General features: G+C 46.9%; 1 protein-coding gene across 2 annotated transcripts in view; it reads right to left on the minus strand.

Moving 5' to 3' along the window:
- The window catches only part of gli2a (GLI family zinc finger 2a), a 405,780-nt gene that overhangs the window by 47,038 nt on the left and 338,547 nt on the right, over positions 1 to 20,195 (minus strand). For both annotated transcript variants that reach the window (XM_080199475.1, XM_080199476.1), the window contains 4 exons: positions 13,068 to 13,269; positions 9,692 to 9,905; positions 8,541 to 8,654; positions 3,864 to 4,004 (listed from right to left, as the gene is read on the minus strand). In XM_080199475.1, coding sequence (XP_080055601.1) covers positions 3,864 to 4,004; positions 8,541 to 8,654; positions 9,692 to 9,905; positions 13,068 to 13,269 — 671 coding nt within the window. The remainder of the gene's footprint in view (positions 1 to 3,863; positions 4,005 to 8,540; positions 8,655 to 9,691; positions 9,906 to 13,067; positions 13,270 to 20,195) is intronic.

Consider the following 20,195-nt stretch of genomic DNA (forward strand, 5'->3'; position numbering starts at 1 on the left):
ATAAAGTTTGGTGGTGGAGAGGCAGGAAAAATGTTTTCACTTAGAATCCTACAGTGCAAATGGAGGCCATTCAGCCCATCGAGTCTGCACCGTCTCCCTGACACAGCATCATACCCAGGCCCTATCCCCATATTTATCCCATGAATCCCCCTGTTGTACACATCTTGGGTCACTAAGGGGCAATCTAGTATGGCCAATTCACCTAACCTGCATATCTTTGGAGTTGGGAGGAAACTGGAGCACCCGGGGGAAACCCATACAGACATGGGGAGAGTGTGCAAACTCCACACAGACAGTGACCCAAAGCTGGAATTGAACCTGGAGCGCTGGCGCCATGAGGCAGCAGTGTTAACTCCCATGCCGTCACTTCTTTTGAAGATAGTTGCTATTAAATCAGGTGGGGAACTCAAAAGAATGGTGAATGGTAAGGATGGGGAGTTTCCTATCTCATGGAGAGATTGAGGTGAATATCGAAGGCTGTGCGATAGAACTGGATAAAAGGATTAGGGAATAGAGGGTTATGTTGATGGGTTGAGATGAGTAAAGTGGGAGGAGGCTCGAGCGCAGCGTTAACACCACAATAGAATCCCTACAGTGCAGAAGGGGACCATTCAGCCCATCAAGTCTGTACTGGCCACAATCCCACCCAGGCCCTCTCCCCATAACCCCACGTATTTACCTTAGCTAGTCCTTCTGACACTAAGGGGCAATTTAGCACAGCCAATCCATCGAACCCGCACATCTTTGGACTGTGAGAGAAACTGGAGCACCCGGAGTCAACCCACGTAGATTGGGGGAGAACACGCAAACTCCACACGGACAGTGACCCAAGCTGGGAATTGAACCCAGGTCCCTGGCGCGGTGAGGCAGCAGCGCTAACCACTGCGATGTTGGGCCAAACGGTCTGCCTTTCTCCTTGCTGTTATTTTTCACGTAATTGAGCCTGAATTGATAAATCGGATTGGATTGGGAGTACCTTCAAACAGAGAGGGATACGTGGGAAAAGGAGGCAATGTTCCACTGAAGCTGCCACAACGCTCTGGGGGTAAACATTCCTGTTTCCCTGGTGGCTGATATCTGGAACAGCAGAATCGGCATTTAAAAATAGAGATGTTAAATGAATGTCCAGCACGCGGAGGTGGAGGTAGGGTTACGTCTGTACTTTCTGATAACGCAGCAGGAGGTTTGGGGAATAAATTGGTAATTCCTGCAGATAGGCAGCAGGCTAAATTACCTCTTTCTGTGCTGAATTATTCTGTGAAACTGTAATCTCCTTGCCCTGCGATACCGGTGGGCTAATCAATCTTGGGGGCGGGGGGTTGAGGGGGGGAGCGGAGAAGCAGGGGGAAGCAATAAAAGACACTCTGCGTGCAATCCCTATTAGTGTCCTGGTGTCTGTGGCTGCTTCCCCCTGTTAGTGAGCGCTTGTTCAGATTCCCCGGTGGGCAGGTGGCAGGGGGAGGGTTAAAAAGGCGACACCATCTGCTCTTTGGGCCGGTCTCAGGAGGTCCGCGCACACTCGCTTGTGGCAGCAGATGTTTGGTCATTCCAAATACTGGAATTTCACCGGCATCAACGCTCATACTCCACAGTCGGAAATCACAGAGCGGAAGGGAAATCGATTGGAACAAGCTCGGAACTTAAATCAGCCAAATAGCTGGAGACAAAATAAAGGCGGTGAGGAGCTCATACAGAGGGAGATCTTGGGTAGCATTCCTGCTTCTAAGCACCATCCCAGGATTTCACAGAATCATAGAATCCTACAGTGCAGAAGGAGGCCATTCAGTCCATCAAGTCTGTACCGACCGCAATCCCACCCAGGCCCAATCCCCATAACCCCATGCATTTATCCTATCTAGTGCAAGCAAAAACAGAATTCTGAAGTTGGCTTGATTAGCCAAAACCTACATTGTTTCATTTTGTGTTTTCTTTCTCTATATTTAAGACTTCTTCATGTGAGTTCTTCGAACCTCTTACAGGTAAAAATCTGTCTTGTATGGTGGTGCAAAATGGCCATTACTGGGTTTGCCACTTATTGGACACGGCACCCAGTGTTCAATCGTAGAATCCCCTACAGTGCAGAAGGAGGACATTCGGCCCATTTGCACTGACCACAATCCCATCCAGGCCCTATCCCCATAACCCCATTCATTTACCCTAGCCAATCCCCCTGACACCAGGGTCAGTTTAGCATGGCCAATCCACCTATCCCGTGCATCTTTGGACTGTGGGAGGAAACTGGTGCACCCAAAGGAAACCCACGCAGATACGGGGAGAATGTGCAAACTCCACACAGGCAGTGACCCAAGCTGGGAATTGGACCCAGGTCCCTGGCGCTGTGAGGCAGCAGTGCTAACCACTGTCTCATCCCCACTTGAGGACATAATCTTAGCTGACACCAGTACAGTCAGACAGTTGAAGCTGTTGGTGTTCTGTGAAATCAAGGTCCCATCTGCCCCCTTGGATAAATGTCGCTGAACTCAGAAGGACAGCAGGGGAAGGTGCTGTGGTCAGCAACTATTTGTTAGACAAATGTCATGGAAGCAGATTATCCAGTCAGTTATCAGCAAGATCTTGTTGTGTGCGTGGAATCCCTACTGCATTGCAGTAATATTTCCAGGGCACATAACGTCCAGAGTTCATATTAGGCGCTACATAAATACAAGCTATTTCTTCCTTCCTTCATGAACACAAGGGCTTTAAATCTGCGCTGACCAAATCCTTCATGATTTTGAACATCTCTATCAAATCTCAACTGTCTCCTCTCCTAGGAAAGTAGTCCTGGTGTCTCTCACAACCATCTGCATGGCTGAAAGTTCCCCATTCACAAAACAATTTGTGTTCATCTATTCTACAGGAGCTGTTGCTGCTGCAACCACAGAAGAAAATCTGAAAAGAGAGACTGCCATTGAAACATCTCCCTCATCCTTAGGATCATAGAAACCTACGGTGCAGAAGGACACAACATGTATACGCGCACTGCTGTATCTCAGATCATGGGGCTGCAGGTGAACAAATAACTGAATATGGTTGAGAAAGTGGTTCAGAAAGCATAACGGATCCTGGGTTTAATAGCTAAAGGCATAGAGAATAAAAGCAAAGAAATTATAACCAACTTTTACAAAACACCGGCTCAGTCTCAACCACAGCATTGTACCCAGCTCTGGGCTCCACAATTGAAGGATGGTCCAGATTTTAGAAAAGGGCGTAGAATAGATTAACACAAATGATTTTGTGAATGGGGAACTGTCAGCTACGCAGATAGATGTGAGAGACACAGGAACTGCTCTCCTAGGAGAGGAGATGGTTGAGGTTTGACAGAGATGTTCAAAACCATGAAGGATTTGGTCAGCGCAGATGGAGAGAAACTGCTCCCTTTGATTGAAGGTTCGAGAATAGGAGGACGCAGCTATGAAACGATGGGGGTGAATTTTCCCCTTCCGCCCGCCACGGGAATTGGAGCGGACGAGGGGCGCACCACGGAAAGGTCCGTTGACCGGATCTTCAGGTTTTGGGGGTGAGCTCCGCCGGAAAGTCTCACCCGATTGGGAAAACAATCACATGGTGAGGAAAAACCTTTCCATGAAGCTATTGGTGAGGATCTGGAATGCATGGGTAGAGGTGGGGGGAGCACTTTTAAAAACAAACTGGATAAGCAACTGCAAGGGGAAAAGTTACAGGGCTGTGGGAAAAAGGTGAGGAATCAAGATGAGCTCCTTTGCTCCTGCTTCGATGGGCTGAACGATCTCCCTCTGTGCTGCGGCCATTCTGCGCGAAATCGCACAACCTCCAAACCCACCTGCGGGTCGCCTCGGCGTTTGTGCCCTGACTGATTTCCACCATTTAACTCAGGCGTTACTCACATGCACCAGTTGTTCCTGAGTGTCGTACTCTTTGTTGCATCCTTCCCAGTGACACACTGTCTCGTAAATGACCTCCGGCTCCTGTTTGCAATCATCTTTATCCAAATCGTCCTTCACCTCTGTCAGGCCTGCCAGCCGATCCTGAGCAATTGTGTAAATAAAGGAGAGGAAATTGAGACCTCATTATACGAAATGTAACGGCGCTCGCAACAACAGTCCCGCATTCTTCCCGCCTGCTGATGCTCTGATGGATGTAAGAAATCTCTTCGGCCGTTATTTAGATTCTCAGCGCAAATGAAACCAAATTAAGTAACAACTCCTTTCACTCCATCTTTTTTCTGCTGTAATTTTTTAGATGTATTTTTCTTCAGATCTCTTCCGTGAGAGGGGGCAGGCATGTTGGTGCTCGGCAAAGTTCTGACCCCTTTCCACCCCATCCCGCCCCAATGATCAACATCACGGGACACACACGAGTGGCTAAATGTATACGTTAGTCAATTTCACACTCTATTTCTCATCCGAAAAACACCTTAACTCAGAACCGTATCTACATCTCTCACTCTTGTCCTGACCCCTTTTTCCCCACTGTCCCAGCCAAGGACTGGAACTCCCAGACGGGAGTTCAGAAGAAGGTGGGGGACGAACAGACAGGATTTTAAGATAATTCAGAATCCAGATATACTGCAAATAACAGGACTCAGGTTGGGCACACTTGGCTCACCAGGGACTGCAGGGGCTTTGGCTAATGCCTTGCTCTATTCTAACCCAGAGGCCAACCCAATGAGGCCCTGGGATGGGACGAGGGGACAACTTGTGGCCTGAAAAGGTAACGTTGGCAGGACCCGCGGTACATAAGAAACAGGAGCGGCAGGCGGACATTCAGCCCTCCCCCCCCCGGCCTACTCCATCCGTCAATTAAAGCCACGGCTGATCTGATCTAACTCCACTTTTCAGATTGCCACCCCCTGGCAGTTATCAGCCCGCTGGACCCCATGGCTGTAAGCCTTGACTGCCCTTGCCAATCACAAATCTGTCTCACTCAAGACAGCTGGGCAACCATAGCCCAGGCGTGACCGAATTAAGGCACTAACTCAGAGGGACCTAGAAGCCTCCGAGTGAAGCCAAAAGCACACGGGCAATTTGTTTGTACTAATGAATGCACATTACCGATAAGATATTAATTCCTCTCGGATGCCATTGTGTGTTTTATATTTAAAAAAAATGATCTCATTAGCGTCTGCCCACGTCGCAGCTGGAGATGCTTTTGGGTCACGCGCTAGCTGCTGTTGACGTGGCCTAGGCTTAAAACTCGTGAGATGTGGCTCCTGCCCCGAACGTGCTGACTACAGCATGTTTATCTTTCTCTGATATGCTATCTTCATCAATTTTCCTGGCCCCAGATGATTATAAACATAGCCATCCCCATGCATCATGCCAGAGTCTGACTGGAGCTGCCTCTGAACTGAAGGCAGAACAAAGAATTAGTCAAAGCCCGTGCTGTCCTGGTGACAGCAAGGTATTGTATATTTCATTAAAATGTAGTGCAGGGACACTTCTTGTAGTTTAGAGTTACAATAAAAAATGGTTTAAAGGGAAAAGAGATAAATTGATCTCGCCGCTAATCCTCACACATCAGGACGGGAAACAGGACCAGGAACTAAAGGCTTCACTGTATCAAATCTAAGTGTCTTTGACCAGTGACAGCGAGATGCCACGCGGTGCTTTATAACATTGAGGTAATAACCCATTAGTAACTCTCCACTACACAGAAGCCAGGCTCCCGCAGTTGCTCTGAGGAGAGGGCCTGAGACTCAGTCGCGGTTGGTATTACCATTCATCTTTTCTCACGCTGAACCCTCTGCAACTCCGCTAAGCCGCGAAACATCCTAACGCCGGGGCCAGTGCTGAGCTAACGAGTCCCTCCAGCTAAACTGCTCCATTAAAGCCGCACAAAGCGAGGAATTTTAGCGGCACATCTGCCCGAGGTTCGTACGATCCTGCCCGAGTCCGATGAAGAAGGCCGTTTTCCGAGCCTCGCCTGCCTCCGGAATAAGGGGCTGGCATTCCGGTAAAATTCCGGCCAAAGAGTGCAGGACCCATTCACAGACATTATTGCTACAAGCGAGCAAACATTTCAGTGTTCATAATTCAAGTAAAACTTTCCTTGAATGTGAGTAGCTTTGATTGCCAGTTTTGTTTTTACAGTTATAATAAAACGACATTTAACATTTGAAAGCCCAATTTAATTCGGTTGCAGTAGGGAGAACAGCAATGGTTCCCATCGCAAGGAGATAATTTTCCAGACATTGAATAATGCATTGGCTCTTTACTCAGGATATAGGCAGAGATAGAGATAGGACTGACGGAATCCACGATGGGGGGGTGGAGGATATATGATAGGAACATCAGCATCAGTATAAATGTGAAAAAAAGATGCACAAGTGTATATAACAGAGGGTGGTGTAAGTTTTTTGGGCTGTTTAACCTACAAATCCCTGAGTCTGCACTCACTCAATATTAGTTTGCTCTTTTGAGACTTCATTCTTTTTCAGGCCTTAGGTAGCAATCTAGTAAGGTAACTAACTCAATGACTCCCATGATGTCTGTCTGCTGTAACCTTTTTCGTTCTAACTTATAAATTGCTTTGAAAGTTAGCACTACATTTATCAAATTTACCACTGATCTGCCCATTAAAATGTGTCAGACAATGAAGGTGGAAATATGGTACATTTTTGAGGATACAGCGGTGCAGTGGGTACATTACTAGAGCAGGATTGTAATGCTAATCCAGTGGATATGAAGTCAAAATCCTATCTTATAGAATTATAGTATCCCTACAGTGCAGAGGCTATTCAGCCCATCGAGTCTGCACTGACTCTCCATGACAGAGTACCTTACCTAGGCCCTTTCCCCCGCCCTGTCCCCATAACCCCACAAATTTACCACGGCTAATCCATCTAACCTACACATCTTGGAACTCTAAGGGGCAATTTAGCGTGGCCAATCCACCTAACCTGCAAATCTTTGGACTGTGGGAGGAAATTGGAGCACCTGGAGGATACCCACATAGACATGAGGAGAACGTGCAAACTCCACACAGACATTCAACCAAGGCTGAAATTGAACCTGGGTCCCTGGTGCAGTGAGGCACTCATTGAAAGGTCGAGAATTTGAATTCAGTTTTAATGATCTGGAAATAAAAAATTGGTATCAATCAAAAGTGAGCAGGAAGATGGTGAATTATTGTAGAAACGTGTCCAGGAATGTCCTTGATGGATGGAAACCTATTGCTCTTACTATTGTATAACCAACGTGATTAATTCTTAATTTGACTTGATTTGATCTATTATTGTCACACGTATTAATGTACATATAACAGTTCTCTTTTTTATACATTATACAGAACAGACAAAGCATATCATATCATACAGAGGGAAGGAAAGGAGAGAGTGCAGAATGTATTGTTACAGTCGTAGAATCTTTCAGTGCAGAAACTAGGGTATTGAGAAAAATCAATTTAATGCGAGGTAAGTCTATTTAAAAGTCTGAAGATAGCAGGAAAAAAGCTGTTTTTGAGTCAGTTGTTACATGTCCTCAGACTTTTGTATGTTTTTCCTGATAAAAGAAGGTGGAAGAGAGAATGTCCATGATGCGTGGGGTCCTTGATTATGCTGGCTGCTTTTTTGAGGCAGCAGGAAGTGTAGACAGTGCCAATGGATAGGAGGCTGGTTTGAATGGACGGCATGGACAAGTTGGGTCGAAGGGCCTGCTTCCATGCTGTAAACCTCTATGACTCTATGACTGATGGACTGAGCTTCGTTCACGACTCTTTGTAGTTTATTGTGTTTATTGATTCTTGATTGCTCTGTTGCGTTGCTTACCAGTTTTTCCAGCAAGCATGACCAGAGTGACTGGCTAAATGGTGGCCATGCCAGTGCAGCAAGTTGCAAAACATCTCCCCTGTTACATTCTGCTTCCTTTTGACATAAATGTGTCAGTCATACAAGGATTGGTGAAACAAGAATGTGCGTTCTCTATTTGAAGATACAGCGATGTACAGAGAGCATTCACTGGGATATAAACTAGTTGTTATTTAAATGTTAAGAGACAATGGAGATGGCACTAATAAAAATTCACAAGAAAAATATCAGATACATTCAGCAAGAAAAGCTTCCCTTCGAGAAAGGGAATGCCAAGGGGTAATCCAAGGTCTTTAAGATTACGACAGGATAGCTTTAGTTCCAGCCCAAAACTAGAGGCCATATTTACGAGATAGCCACTCAGAAATGCAACAGAGAATTCAGCAGATCCTCCTTTACACAATGAGTTGTTGGAATGTGAGACTCGCTACCTCATGGATTAGCTGAGGTGAATAGTATCGATGCATTTAAAGAGAGTCTAGATAAGTACGTGAAGAGGAAAGAACTAGAATGATGTAGACCATAAGATATAAGAGCAGAAGTAGGCCATTCGATCCGTCGAGTCAGCTCCATCATTCAATCATGGCTGGTATGTTTCTCCCAGGGTTAGATAAAGTAATGTGGAAGGGGGTTCATGAGGAGCACAGACACAAGGACATAGTAGTGGGCCGAATGATCCGTTTCCTTGTGGTGCATTCAATGATGATTCTTATGACCTGCGTTAAGGTTTTAATTACACAGGTTTTTATTTGCTCACCTCTGTGTTTGGAGAGACAGTTCGGGGTCCCTCCACCTCAGTTTTAACCTTGGTGCGTTTGTTGATCATTGGATCGACTGTGCTGCTTACAGCGGACTCACCACTCAGCTTACTCTGGAGAATAAAAACCAGGCCCTGGTCAGAAAAGTTCAACCCAACAGCGCAAATACATGGACACAGCCAAGTCTGCTTATATCAAGGCTAACATTCCTGTTTCTATTTCAATGTCACATTTCCCAAAACTAAATATTTTTAGCATCACCTGCTTCTTCGTGAGTAATGGATGGGCTCAGAATTAATTTTTTTTTTTAATTAACAGTGGTGGAGATGAGCTGATGGGGGAGGCAAGGGGGGGTAGTGAAGAGCAGTCAATAACATACCCATTGAATGAATGTGTTTGGGATGGAATGTTGCAGTGTGAGCCACAATGCAAGCTCACGGTAGAAAACACCTAACATCCAACTCCACAGCTTTAACCTCTCTGTACAGCTTCAGACATCAATCCTTGTTGCATTTCCATTTCCAATACTGGCTAACCCCAGAGTTTCTGAGTGATGATAACTTTGTGCTAGCTAGAGCCATTATCATGCTGCAATTTTCCCATTCATTGGGAATTGTATTGGGACAGCCAGTTGAGGAAGAATATGCTTTATCGGCCTGTACTAGAGTGTGAGAATTTTACCGCCTCTCCTGCCCTGATTCTGGGGCAGGAGAGGCTAGCAGAACGGCATACCCCACTGGCCTCAGGCGGGCAAGGCAGTAATATTCTGGCAGAGATGTCCAAAGAAGTCTAAGTTGGGGGAGTAGCCACACTAAATTGTCCCTTAAGTGTCCAAGGATGTGTGGGTTGGGTGGATTAGCCATGATAAATGCATGGTGTTACAAGGATGGGGTGAGAGGTCTGGGTAAGGTGCTCTGTCGGAGAGTCGGTGCAGACAAGATGGGCTGAATGGCCTTCATCTGCACTGCAGGGATAGAGTTCAGCTCCCCTGAGGTAGAGAGGCAATGTGCAAAAAAGCATTCCCTCGCTGCTACATCCTTGTTTCTCGAAGGTGCCCTTGCAACAACCCCACAACTTCCCAGCACACCACCTTCCACCCTACCCAGCCCCGCCACGCACCTGTTAGTGCCTCAGGCAATCCAGTCCTTACCTGGGAAGCTTCAGATGAGACGTTGTTGGCCTGACTGGGTGGCAGGACCGCAGAGGTGCTGGACATGTGCTGCCGGGAAGCGAAGGTTGGTGACGGCTGTATAAGGGGCGGAGTGTGGCCGAACGCAGAGTTGAGGCTGCGTTGCTGGTTCAGTATCTGCTGGTGCATCTGGAAGGTCACTGGGTTGATCGGATGAGGAAAGCTGAATGCAGGGCTGGGATCAAACAATACCAGAAGGGAAAAAAACAAGATTCACAATTTTATTTTGACCAACATTGGAACGTTCTATGCTATACACACTGCAAGCTACCAAAAATAATATGCTGCAAAGAAATGGGTCAGTTCTTGTTTTGTAGCAATTCCAATTCCTTTGCTTTGAGTTGATCTTAAAATATTTTAAAACATCAAATAGATTTAATCAGCAAATTTCAGTGAAATCTGCTTTGGTTGGCCAAACAAAATTTGTTTTTCCAAAACATGATCTTACAAAACCTTTTCGTCCTTTCAGGAACAGTTCCCTGCCCCAGATTTTCAGGACCAAAGTTTAAGGTTTATTTATTAGTGTCGCATTAAGGCTTACATTAAAACTGCAATGAGGTTACTGTGAAAATCCCCTCATCGTCACACTCCGGCGCCTGTTCAGGTACACTGAGGGAGAATTTAGCATGGCCGATGTATCTAACCAGCACGTCTTTCAGAGTGTGGGAGGAGACCAGAGCTCCCGGAGGAAACCCACGCAGACACAGGGAGAACGTGCAGACTCCGCACAGCGACCCAAACCAGGAATAGAACCTGGGTCCCTGGTGCTGTGAGGCAGCAGTGCTGACCACTGCGCTGCCCCTTTGCACAAATAAAACCCCAAACCAGCATCAGTGTGATCTTTGTTAGTGGGTGGGACTGTGTCAATAATAACACACACCTATTTTCTTTCCTCCCCATTTCCAACCTATTTCTTCCACATCATTTGTCCAGTCTGGACTGTAAGCCCTGGCTATATCGGAGCTTGAGGGTCACTATCTGTGTGGAGTTTGCATGTTCTCCCTGTGTCTGCGTTGGTTTCCTCCTGGTATCTGGTTTCCTCCCACACTCCAAAGATGCGCAGATTAGGTGGATTGTCCATGCTAAATTGTCTCTTAGTGCTCCAGGATGTGCAGGTTAGGGTGATTGGTGCGGGAAATGCATGGGGTTATGGAGATAGGTCTTAGTGGGATTGTTGTCAGTACAGACTTGATGAGCTGAATGGTCTCCTTCTGCACTGTAGGGATTCTATAAGGTCTGATAGCTAGCACATATTACGTGAATGTCACACATATTGGGTGGAATTCTTGCCTGCTAGCTGCAGAACCAGTGGGAACCCCACACATTACCTTATTGGGTAAGGCCCACTGGAATGAAGTGACCAATAACGGGCCTTCCCTAGAATCACTGATGTGGACTTGACCCCGTCACCTTCCCCCACCTGGCCGCCCTCCACTGCGCGGCAGCGCCACCCGAAGCAGTGGCTGCATCCAGTAAGGCGCCCACAAAGGGCTGGAGTAGACAACAATTCCAGGCACAGGACAGAGAGGACAGCATGGGGATGGTGGAGGGGGGCGGGAGAATGGGACAGAGGAAAGTAAGGAAAGAAGGTGCAGCTTAGCAACCGCCCATTGCCTCCATCTCCAATTCCCAAATCTGTGTCCCTCGATTGTGCCTTTAAGCAAGGGACTCGGATGGGACTTGCTTTGTAGACTCCTGCATGTGGTGACTCCCACACCCGTTGCTGGTTGATTACCAGTGATGGCAGAATAAGGCCCCTAACTTGACATTCATTGCCCAATGAAGGATATCAATTAGCCTGCAGGTGGAAGGCCATTCAGAAGACTTCACACACTGGATTTAACGAGGTGGGTGGGGGTGTGGGGGTGGTGGTGGTGGTGTTGTTGTGGGGGGGTGTTGACTGAGGGGGCTGTTAGCGTCTCCACCTCTGAACTCACTCCAAACCCGGGCCATTAAATTCCGCCCATGATTTCTGTTAAAATGATGAAGGGTCAGTTTCACTGACACTTATTCAGAATTTACTTATCGCAATGGAAATGGGATTCTTTGAAAACCATCCACTTTCTCAATGCAGTTCCTTGAATTTTGGCTCGGTGAAGTGGTGGGCATTGTGTTAATCTAGGAATTACTGGGAGCAGTCAAGTCAATTGAGTGCCTAAAGTGCTGGGATCAATCTCCACTTCCTGTTATTTGAACAGGGCCATCAGCAGATTGATAAGTAAATGGGTTAGCACCTCAGTTAAAATAGCACAGACAGGAATTTAAACATTCAGACCTAATGTGGCCTTGGACTGCATGGTGGCACAGTGGTTAGCATTGCTGCCTCATAGCACCAGGGACCAAGGTTTGATTCCTGGCTTGGGCCACTGTCTGTGTGGAGTTTGCATGTTCTCCCTACGTCAGTGTGGGTTTCCTCTGGGTGCTCCAGTTTCCTCCCACAGTCCGAAAGATGTGTTAGTTCAGTATGTTGGCCATGTTAAATTTTCCCTCAGGTGCTGGAGTATGGTGATCAGGGGATTTTCACAGTACTGTAATTGCAGTGTTAATGTAAGCCTACTTGTGACATGAATAAATAAACTAGAAACCTTAAACTATTCCATGGTAAGATTATCTTGTGATGAGATGGATAGACCTAACAGCAAAATGCTGATCTTTAGCTACCCAGTGATCTGAATCATGTATTAGAATACAGGTAAAAGTATTGTTTCTTGCGCGCTATGCAGACAAAGCATCCCTTTCCCAGGATACATGGGGAGAAGGAAAGCACAGGGTGCAGAATATAGTGTTACAGTCATAGCTGGGGTTTAGAGAAAGATCAACTTAATTTAAAGTTTATTTATTTGTTAGTGTTACAAGTAGGTTAACGTTAACACTGCAATCAAGTTACTGTGAAAATCTCCCAGTTGCCGCACTCCAGTGTCTGTTCGGGAACAATGAGGGAGAATTTAGCCTGGCCAATGCACAGTGAGTCTTTTCCAAAGCCTGATGGCAGCATGTAAGAAGCTTGGGGCGTCTCAAATAACTAGTATATGCCAAACAATGTACATCTGAGAAAGTTCAGAGCCATTTGGAAAGATCTGCCTTGTGAACTTTTGACCCTGCTAATCAGCACTGGTTAGCTAGCCAGCCGATTCGCCGACTTTAATTAGAGAGTAACTGTTGAGTGATGTGTCTGACTGCGACGCAGACAGCATGACAATCACTCAGCAAAACTCAACAGGCCATGCCCCAATCACCCACAGGCGAAGAAGCATCCAGCTTCAGCTACAACTGGCCAGCGGGCGAGGCCGGGTCTGCTCGGGCAGCCTGAGTGAGTGCTGAATGCCGAACGTCTCACCTGATCGCACCGGCTGACAGATGCCCGTAGGAGCCACTGGCTGCCGAGCTGCTGCGGGAGTTGTTGATGTAGGCCACCAGCGAGTTGGGGGATGTCCTGATCATGGTCTGCAGGTCGATGCTGGCGTCAGACAGCGGGGAGATGGACAGGGCCCGCTTCCTGCTCATCCTAGCGGCTGGACGGGGGCTGGAGAACCTGGAGACTGAGAGACAGAGAGTGGACAACTTCAGTGACACATCTGCTTCCACCAAACACTGTGCTTATGTAATGGAAACCAACTTGTTTCCTAAATCAGAAGCTAACCTTTCAAGAGCTGACAGTTAGATTTGGGATAACAATAGTAAGTTAGAATCAAAGAACAAAGCACAGGAACAGGCCCTTTGACCCTCCAAACCTGCACCGATCACGTTATCCTATCCAGAGCAACAGCCTATATTCCTCTATTGCCCATCCGTTCATGTACCTATCCAGATAAGTCTTAAATGTCACTATCATACATTCCTACGGTATAGGAACATCCCATCAAGTCTGCACTGACAACAACTGTTGTGGTTAGCACTGCTGCCTCACTGTGCCAAGGATCTGCATTCAATTCCGGCCTTGGGTGAGTGTGCAGAGTCTGTACTTTCTCCCTGTGTCTGCGTGGGTTTCCTTCAGGTGCTCTGGTTTCCTCCTACAGTCCAAAGATGTGCGAGTTAGGTTGATTGGCCATGCTAAATTGCTGCTTGGTGTCAGGGAGATTTGTAGGGTAAATGTGTGGGGTTACGGGGATAGGGCCTGGGTAACATTGTTGCCGGCGCAGGCTCAATGGGCCGAATGGCCTCCTTGTGCACTGTAGGGATTCTATGGTAACAAGTTAAAAGCAGCACCTTCGGGTGTCATAGAACATAGAACATAGAACATTACAGCGCGGAACAGGCCCTTCGGCCCACAATGTTGCGCCGACCAGTCTTATTTTTTTAAAAAAAATTGACCCACTAATCTAAACCAATCCCTTTTCGTCCATAAACCTATCCACCAATCTCTTAAACGCCCCCAAACTAGGCGCATTTACAACTGCAGCAGGCAGGGCATTCCAGTCCCTCACCACCCTCTGGGTAAAGAACCTGCCCCTGACATCCGTCCTATAACTACCCCCCCTTAGACGTACGTTTCAAGTTGGCTGCACTTCAGCAGCAAGTGCACAGCACTAAATGTGACGGAAGTTTGTTCTATTTTAGGCAGTCTTTCTACCCATAGTAAACCATTAGGTAAGTGTGAAATTTCTGACACTACTCAGCATCTTTGAAAGCAATGAGTAAGATTTTAACTCATTAAAAGTCCATTCACTTACACAGTGAAAATTGAACCAGAGAAATGAAAACACCCAGCTGAACTGGTCTGTTCCGTAAAATATGCAGAAGCTTAAACAAGTACAACATCAATTCTTTGTTAAGTTTATTTATTTATTAGTGTCACAGGTTGGCTGACATTAACACTGCAATGAAGTTACTGTGAAAATCTCCTAACCGCCACACTCCGGCGCCTGTTTGGGTACACTGAGGGAGAATTTAGCATGGTCAATGCATCCTAACCAGCACATCCTTTGGACTGTGGGAAGAAATTGGAACACCTGGAGGAAACCCACGCAGACACAGGGAGAATGTGCGGGTTCCGCACAGTCAGCAACGCAAGCCAGGAATTGAACCCGGGTCTCTGGTTTTCTGAGGCAGCCATGCTAACCACTGCGCCACTGTGTTAGGCATGGAAGTTTGAACTTTTACTGATGCCTAAAGGTAATTTTTCAAGTAATTCCTCTGAACGCTATTACTCTTTGAACCCTCCTGGGAGTCCGTGCCCCTCAATAATAGCGGTTGTTCCTGTCCCTTTCTGATAGATAGGCATCTGCAGAGTATCAGAGAATCCTCAATTGGTAAAAGGAAGTTCACAGCTCATCTCCTTTTTAAGAGTATAATACCTCACTGACCAACCAGATATATCAGAGGTTTTAACTCAATCACAGGCCAGTTGCAACTCTGCTTTCTCATCATTTTTGTCTCGAGTACATTTAAAGGGACACTGTGAGAACAGCACTTGGCAAACGTCTCGTTTGTTTGGCTTGTTAGAAATGCCACGGGTTAACCACATGAAATTCTTGAACAAACGGCTGGATGCATCCTGCAGCCATTCAATAACTGCACTCTGCACTGACAAACAAACCATTGTGAAGACTGGTCAAACATTTTCAAGATAGATAATGCCCTTTTAATTCACAACATAAACAGAACCCATTCACCCAGTCCTTTGAAAGAGCTATCCAATTAGACCCAATGCCCCGCCCTTTCCCCTTTGGCCCTGCAGATTCTTCTCCTTCCCATGTACGTCCTCTTTTGAAAGTTACTGCTGTACGTATTTCCATCACCCTTCCAGGCAGGGTGTCCTGATCACACCGATTTTCTGCCTAAGTGGAAAAATCCGCCTCATTTCCCTCCTTCTCCTAATAGAAAATGATACTTCCATATGTTCAGTGACAGTGCGTTAAACTAATAGTCATTGTTTGTGTGTTGACTTGTTACTGTCACAAGTCAGGCTTGCATTAACACCGCAATGAAGTCACGGTGAAAATCCCCTAGTCGCCACATGCCGGCGCCTGTTTGGGTACACTGAGGGAGAATTTAGCGTGGCACCTGATCAGCATGCCGTTCGGAGTGTGGGAGGAAACCGGAACACCCGGAGGAAACCCACGCAGACATGGGGAGAACATGCCGACTCTGAACGGACAGTGACCCAAGCCGGGAATCGAACCTGGGTCCCTGGCGCTGTGAGGCAACAGTGCTAACCACTGTGCCACCCTGTGGGAACAACTGAATGAATATTGTTTGGGAGTTGAAAGAAATGTGTGAAAACGTGTGAAGGAAAAACACATAAGCTTTATATTACCTGAATTTGTATTCCCACAGTCCTGTTTTCTGCGGCCTCAGAGATGCAAGTTAGATTTGGCAGACATATTTATCTCTGTTATCCCCTCACCTCAGGGGACCTGTGTTTATTAATGTGCCACTTCCCATGATAAATTACTAAATAGAAAGAAAAGCCTTGTACTCATTTCTCCCCCCATTTCCCGTGATTTATGTCTATGATGACTGCTCAGACATTGGCCCCCATTAATTTGCAGGTATCGGTATGACGTCCACTACCAGCTCCAGTTTATTGGAGTGTCTGCTGGTCGACTGAACAAATGTAAACCTAATCTGTAAAGCTCTGTTGGAGAATGTCATGTTTAGTAGACTGGTCTGGGACCTTTCCAATACATAACGAGTAACAGGCATTTCATTTCTGTCTCTTCTAATTTGGGTCTTTGGGGCCTCGCTCTCTGAAGGTCTCGAGCCATAATGCTGCAGGGACTTTTAAAGACTGCATCTATTCAGAGAGCGGGACAAGGCGCGGTAGTTTACAAGGGATTAAAAGGGGAAACTGCGAGAGCTGGAATTCCAATACAGGCAGAAAAACCCTGCAAATTTGCAGCGAATCAGTCCAAGAGGAAGTTAAGTTAACATCTTGGGTGGGACCTCCTGTTGGAGCTAATGTTGTCAGCGGCTCGTAAGCTTGTTTAACGATACACCGATTTTGCCAAGTTTAATGTGGCCAAGAGGTCTCGTGGCGCGGTTGGTAGCGTCCCCGCCTCTCTAGGCTCCAGGTTCGAGTCTCACTCCAGGACTTGGCGCGTTCACAATGTGGCCCAACAGATCGATTACCGACCCGTGCGTACATAAACCCTTCCAATTTGTCTGTGGCGAGTGGGAAAAGTAGGGGGATTTCATCCGGACAGCCATACTGGACGTGGTGTGGTGGCCATTAAGCAATTACCTCCGGTGATGAATTGGTGAGCTGTTCCCTGAAGAGATCAGCCACAGACACAAACATGTGCTTTGTCTGCTTCAGGCTCACTAGGACGCTAAGTCAAGCTGTAACGTATACGATTTGCAGGATCGACGAGGAAAATGACGGTGGACGGCCGATACTCAGAGGTGGTGGGGGGTGGGTGAGGGGGGAGGCATGGTTATACAGAATCAATGATACTCGGCAGTGACTCCTGCATTACCTGACTGGGAGGCGGAGACAGTAGAACCAGGAAGGTGACTAATGGACTCAGGCAGAGTGAGAGAGTGTCCTGGGTCGCAGTCGGGATGAAAGCTTTCGTTCACTGCTCCTGGCAGTAGGTCTCAGCAGAACAGAATTATCAGGCTGTAAGAATATCAAGAGCAGGGCTACCTGCTCTTACGAGTCGTTCTCAAGTGGAAGGAGGCAGCCCTTACACAAATGACCCTTCCCCTTGCTTGACTTGGATCACATCTGCTCCCATTATGCGGGATTTGGAATTAGGATTCCACCCAGGTCCTGCAGCTGGCACAGCTGGTACCAGGGGCCCTCTGAATATACTTGATGTGCCCGCGATGCAGATGCTAACGTCTGCACAATCTCGGCCAAGAACGCTCAAGTTGTTTGTAGCATGTTCTAAGTCCCCACGATACATCTAACCATTACTGCCTTTTTAAAAATAAACCTTTGGCAGTTTATACTCTGTTCTGTGCCTCTTCTCTCTCAAAATCCAATCACATTTGTCCTAGCTTTCCTTCTCCACGATGTTATTATTATTTTCAATTATTTAAATGAATTGATTTAGAATCATAGAACCCTACAGGGCAGAAAGAGGCCCTTCAGCCCATCGAGTCTGCACCAAACACAATCCCACCCAGGCCCTACCCCCATATCCCTACAAATTATACCCACTAATCCCTCTAACCTACGCATCCCTGGACACAAAGGGGCAATTTCTTAGCATGACCGATCAACCTAACCCGCACATCTTTGGACTGTGCGAGGAAACCGGAGGAAACCCACGCAGACACGAGGAGAATGTGCAAACTCCACACAGACAGTGACCCGAGCCGGGAATTGAACCCAGGACCCAGGAGCTGTGAAGCGGCAGTGCTAACCACCGTGCGATCATGCCGCCCAATTTATTATTGGGGTGGCACGGTGGCACAGTGGTTAGCAACTGCTGTCTCAAGCGCCAGGGACCCGGGTTCAATGCCTGGCTTGGGTCATTTTCTGTGTGGAGTTTGCACATTCTCCCCGTTTCCTATGGGTGCTCTGGTTTCTTCCCATGGTCCAAAGATGTGTGAGTTAGGTGGATTGGCCATGCTAAATTGCCCCTTTGGTGTCCCAGGTTGTGTAGGTTAGAGGGATTAGCAGGGCAACTGTGTGGGGTTATGGGGTTAGGGCCTGGGTGGGACTGTTGACGGTGCAGACTCAATGGCCAAATGTCTTCCTTCTGCATTGCATGATTAATTATTGTCACATGTATTCGGATACAGTGAAAAGTATTACTTCTTGCAAGTAGGGGGTTTTCACTGTAACTTCATTGCAGTGCTAATGCAAACATAGTTGTGACACTAATAAATAATCTTTAACCATTATAGACAAAACATGCCGTCCATAGAGTACTTTGGACGGCGGGGGAGAGGATAGGTTTTGGGAGCGTTGGAGAAAGGGAGGGAGGAAAATGGATGGGGAGAAGAACGTGCTGTACTCTTTCCTCATTCACTGCGATTTATCTTCATGGAAGCTCTGCATTGCCTTGTACGCTCTGGGCACTGAAAGCATTTCACGCAGATTGGCTTCAGACGAGTTGGATTGCAAATAGGAAAAGAATTTGCCGTGTTGACAGAGAAGCTTTGGAAGTCACTCAAAAAGCAGTCAGAATGTGGTGAGAGGCCAAAACACACACATGTGCAAATGCCATGGTAAACTGAAAAATCAAGGTACATGTTTACCTACATCATTGACTGTCGCCTGCACTTTCCGACTCAGGAAAACGGGAGCTAGAAAACAAATTCCCGCTTTCGAAATTTCCGCTGAATTAAACTTTAATTTAAAAATTAAACGCTTCAGATTGAGGATTGACCCATAAAATACTTGACACATTGTACCAATTACAGTTTCTAAACAGCCAGGGTTCTCGATTCTGAGGGTGTAAGGTCAAACATCAGAAGATTGCAACAGGCGCGGAAGCAACGTAGAAACAATAAACTGGGAGAGACAGAGCGCTCATCGCTTGATCTGACTTTGTCACAGGTGGTGAAGTGATCAAATATCAAGGCTCCAGCTCAGCACTTCTTTGCACGTGATGCAAAATCCCACACTTTCACAGTAATAGTCTATGAAGAAAAAGGCCGGGAAGGAATGTGGAATGGGGCCATGAGCACCATTTACAAGGTGGCAATATATCCAAATGCTTCATCAGCCATAAGCACAATGTAAATCACATCCTTGAAATTCACTATCTTGGTAACTTTTTGCTGCTTTTTAATTGTTCTGACTTTACAGAGGAGTGACATGGTGGCACAGTGGTTAGCACAGCTGCCTCACAGCACCAGGGACCCGGGTTCGATTCCTGGCTTGGATCACTGCCTGTGCAGAGCCTGCATCTCCTCCCCATGTTTGCCCCATGAGTTTCCTCCAGCTTCCTCCCACAGTCTGACGGATGTGCCAGTTAGGTGCACTGGCCATGCTAAATTCCCCCTCAGTGTACCCGAACAGGTGCCAGAGTGTGGTGACTAGGGGGTTTTCACAGTAACTTCACTGCAGTGTTAAAATGAGCCAACTTGTCAAAGTAATAAATAAACTTCATAAAATGTAAGTGCTGGATTCTAGTGTAGTTTTTAAGCTGCTAACACTGCCATATATGGGTGCATGTGTGTGTGCACTGCTGCTGAAATGTCACAATGAGAGTTCATAGAATCCCTACAGTGCAGAAGGAGGCCATTCAGCCCATCAGGTCTGCACCAACTCTTCCACAGAACATCTAGTCCAGGCCCACCCACCACCCGACCCCGTAGCCCCCTGCTAATCCCTGTAACCTAAACATCTTGGGAGATTAATGGGCAATTTAGCATGGTCTAACTCACACATCTTTGGACTGTGTGAGGAAACCAGAACCCCCGAAGGAAACCCATGCAGACACAGGGGGAATGAGCAGACATTGCACAGACAGTGACCCAAGCCAGGAATCGAACTCGGGTCTCTGGCGCTGTGAGGCAGCAGTGCTAACCACTGTGTCGCCCTCACGAGAAGATCCGGGCTTTC

Source organism: Carcharhinus amblyrhynchos, chromosome 11 (genome assembly GCF_965287045.1).
Source record: "Carcharhinus amblyrhynchos chromosome 11, sCarAmb.v2.hapA, whole genome shotgun sequence".
NCBI classification, from domain to species: Eukaryota; Metazoa; Chordata; class Chondrichthyes; order Carcharhiniformes; family Carcharhinidae; genus Carcharhinus; species Carcharhinus amblyrhynchos.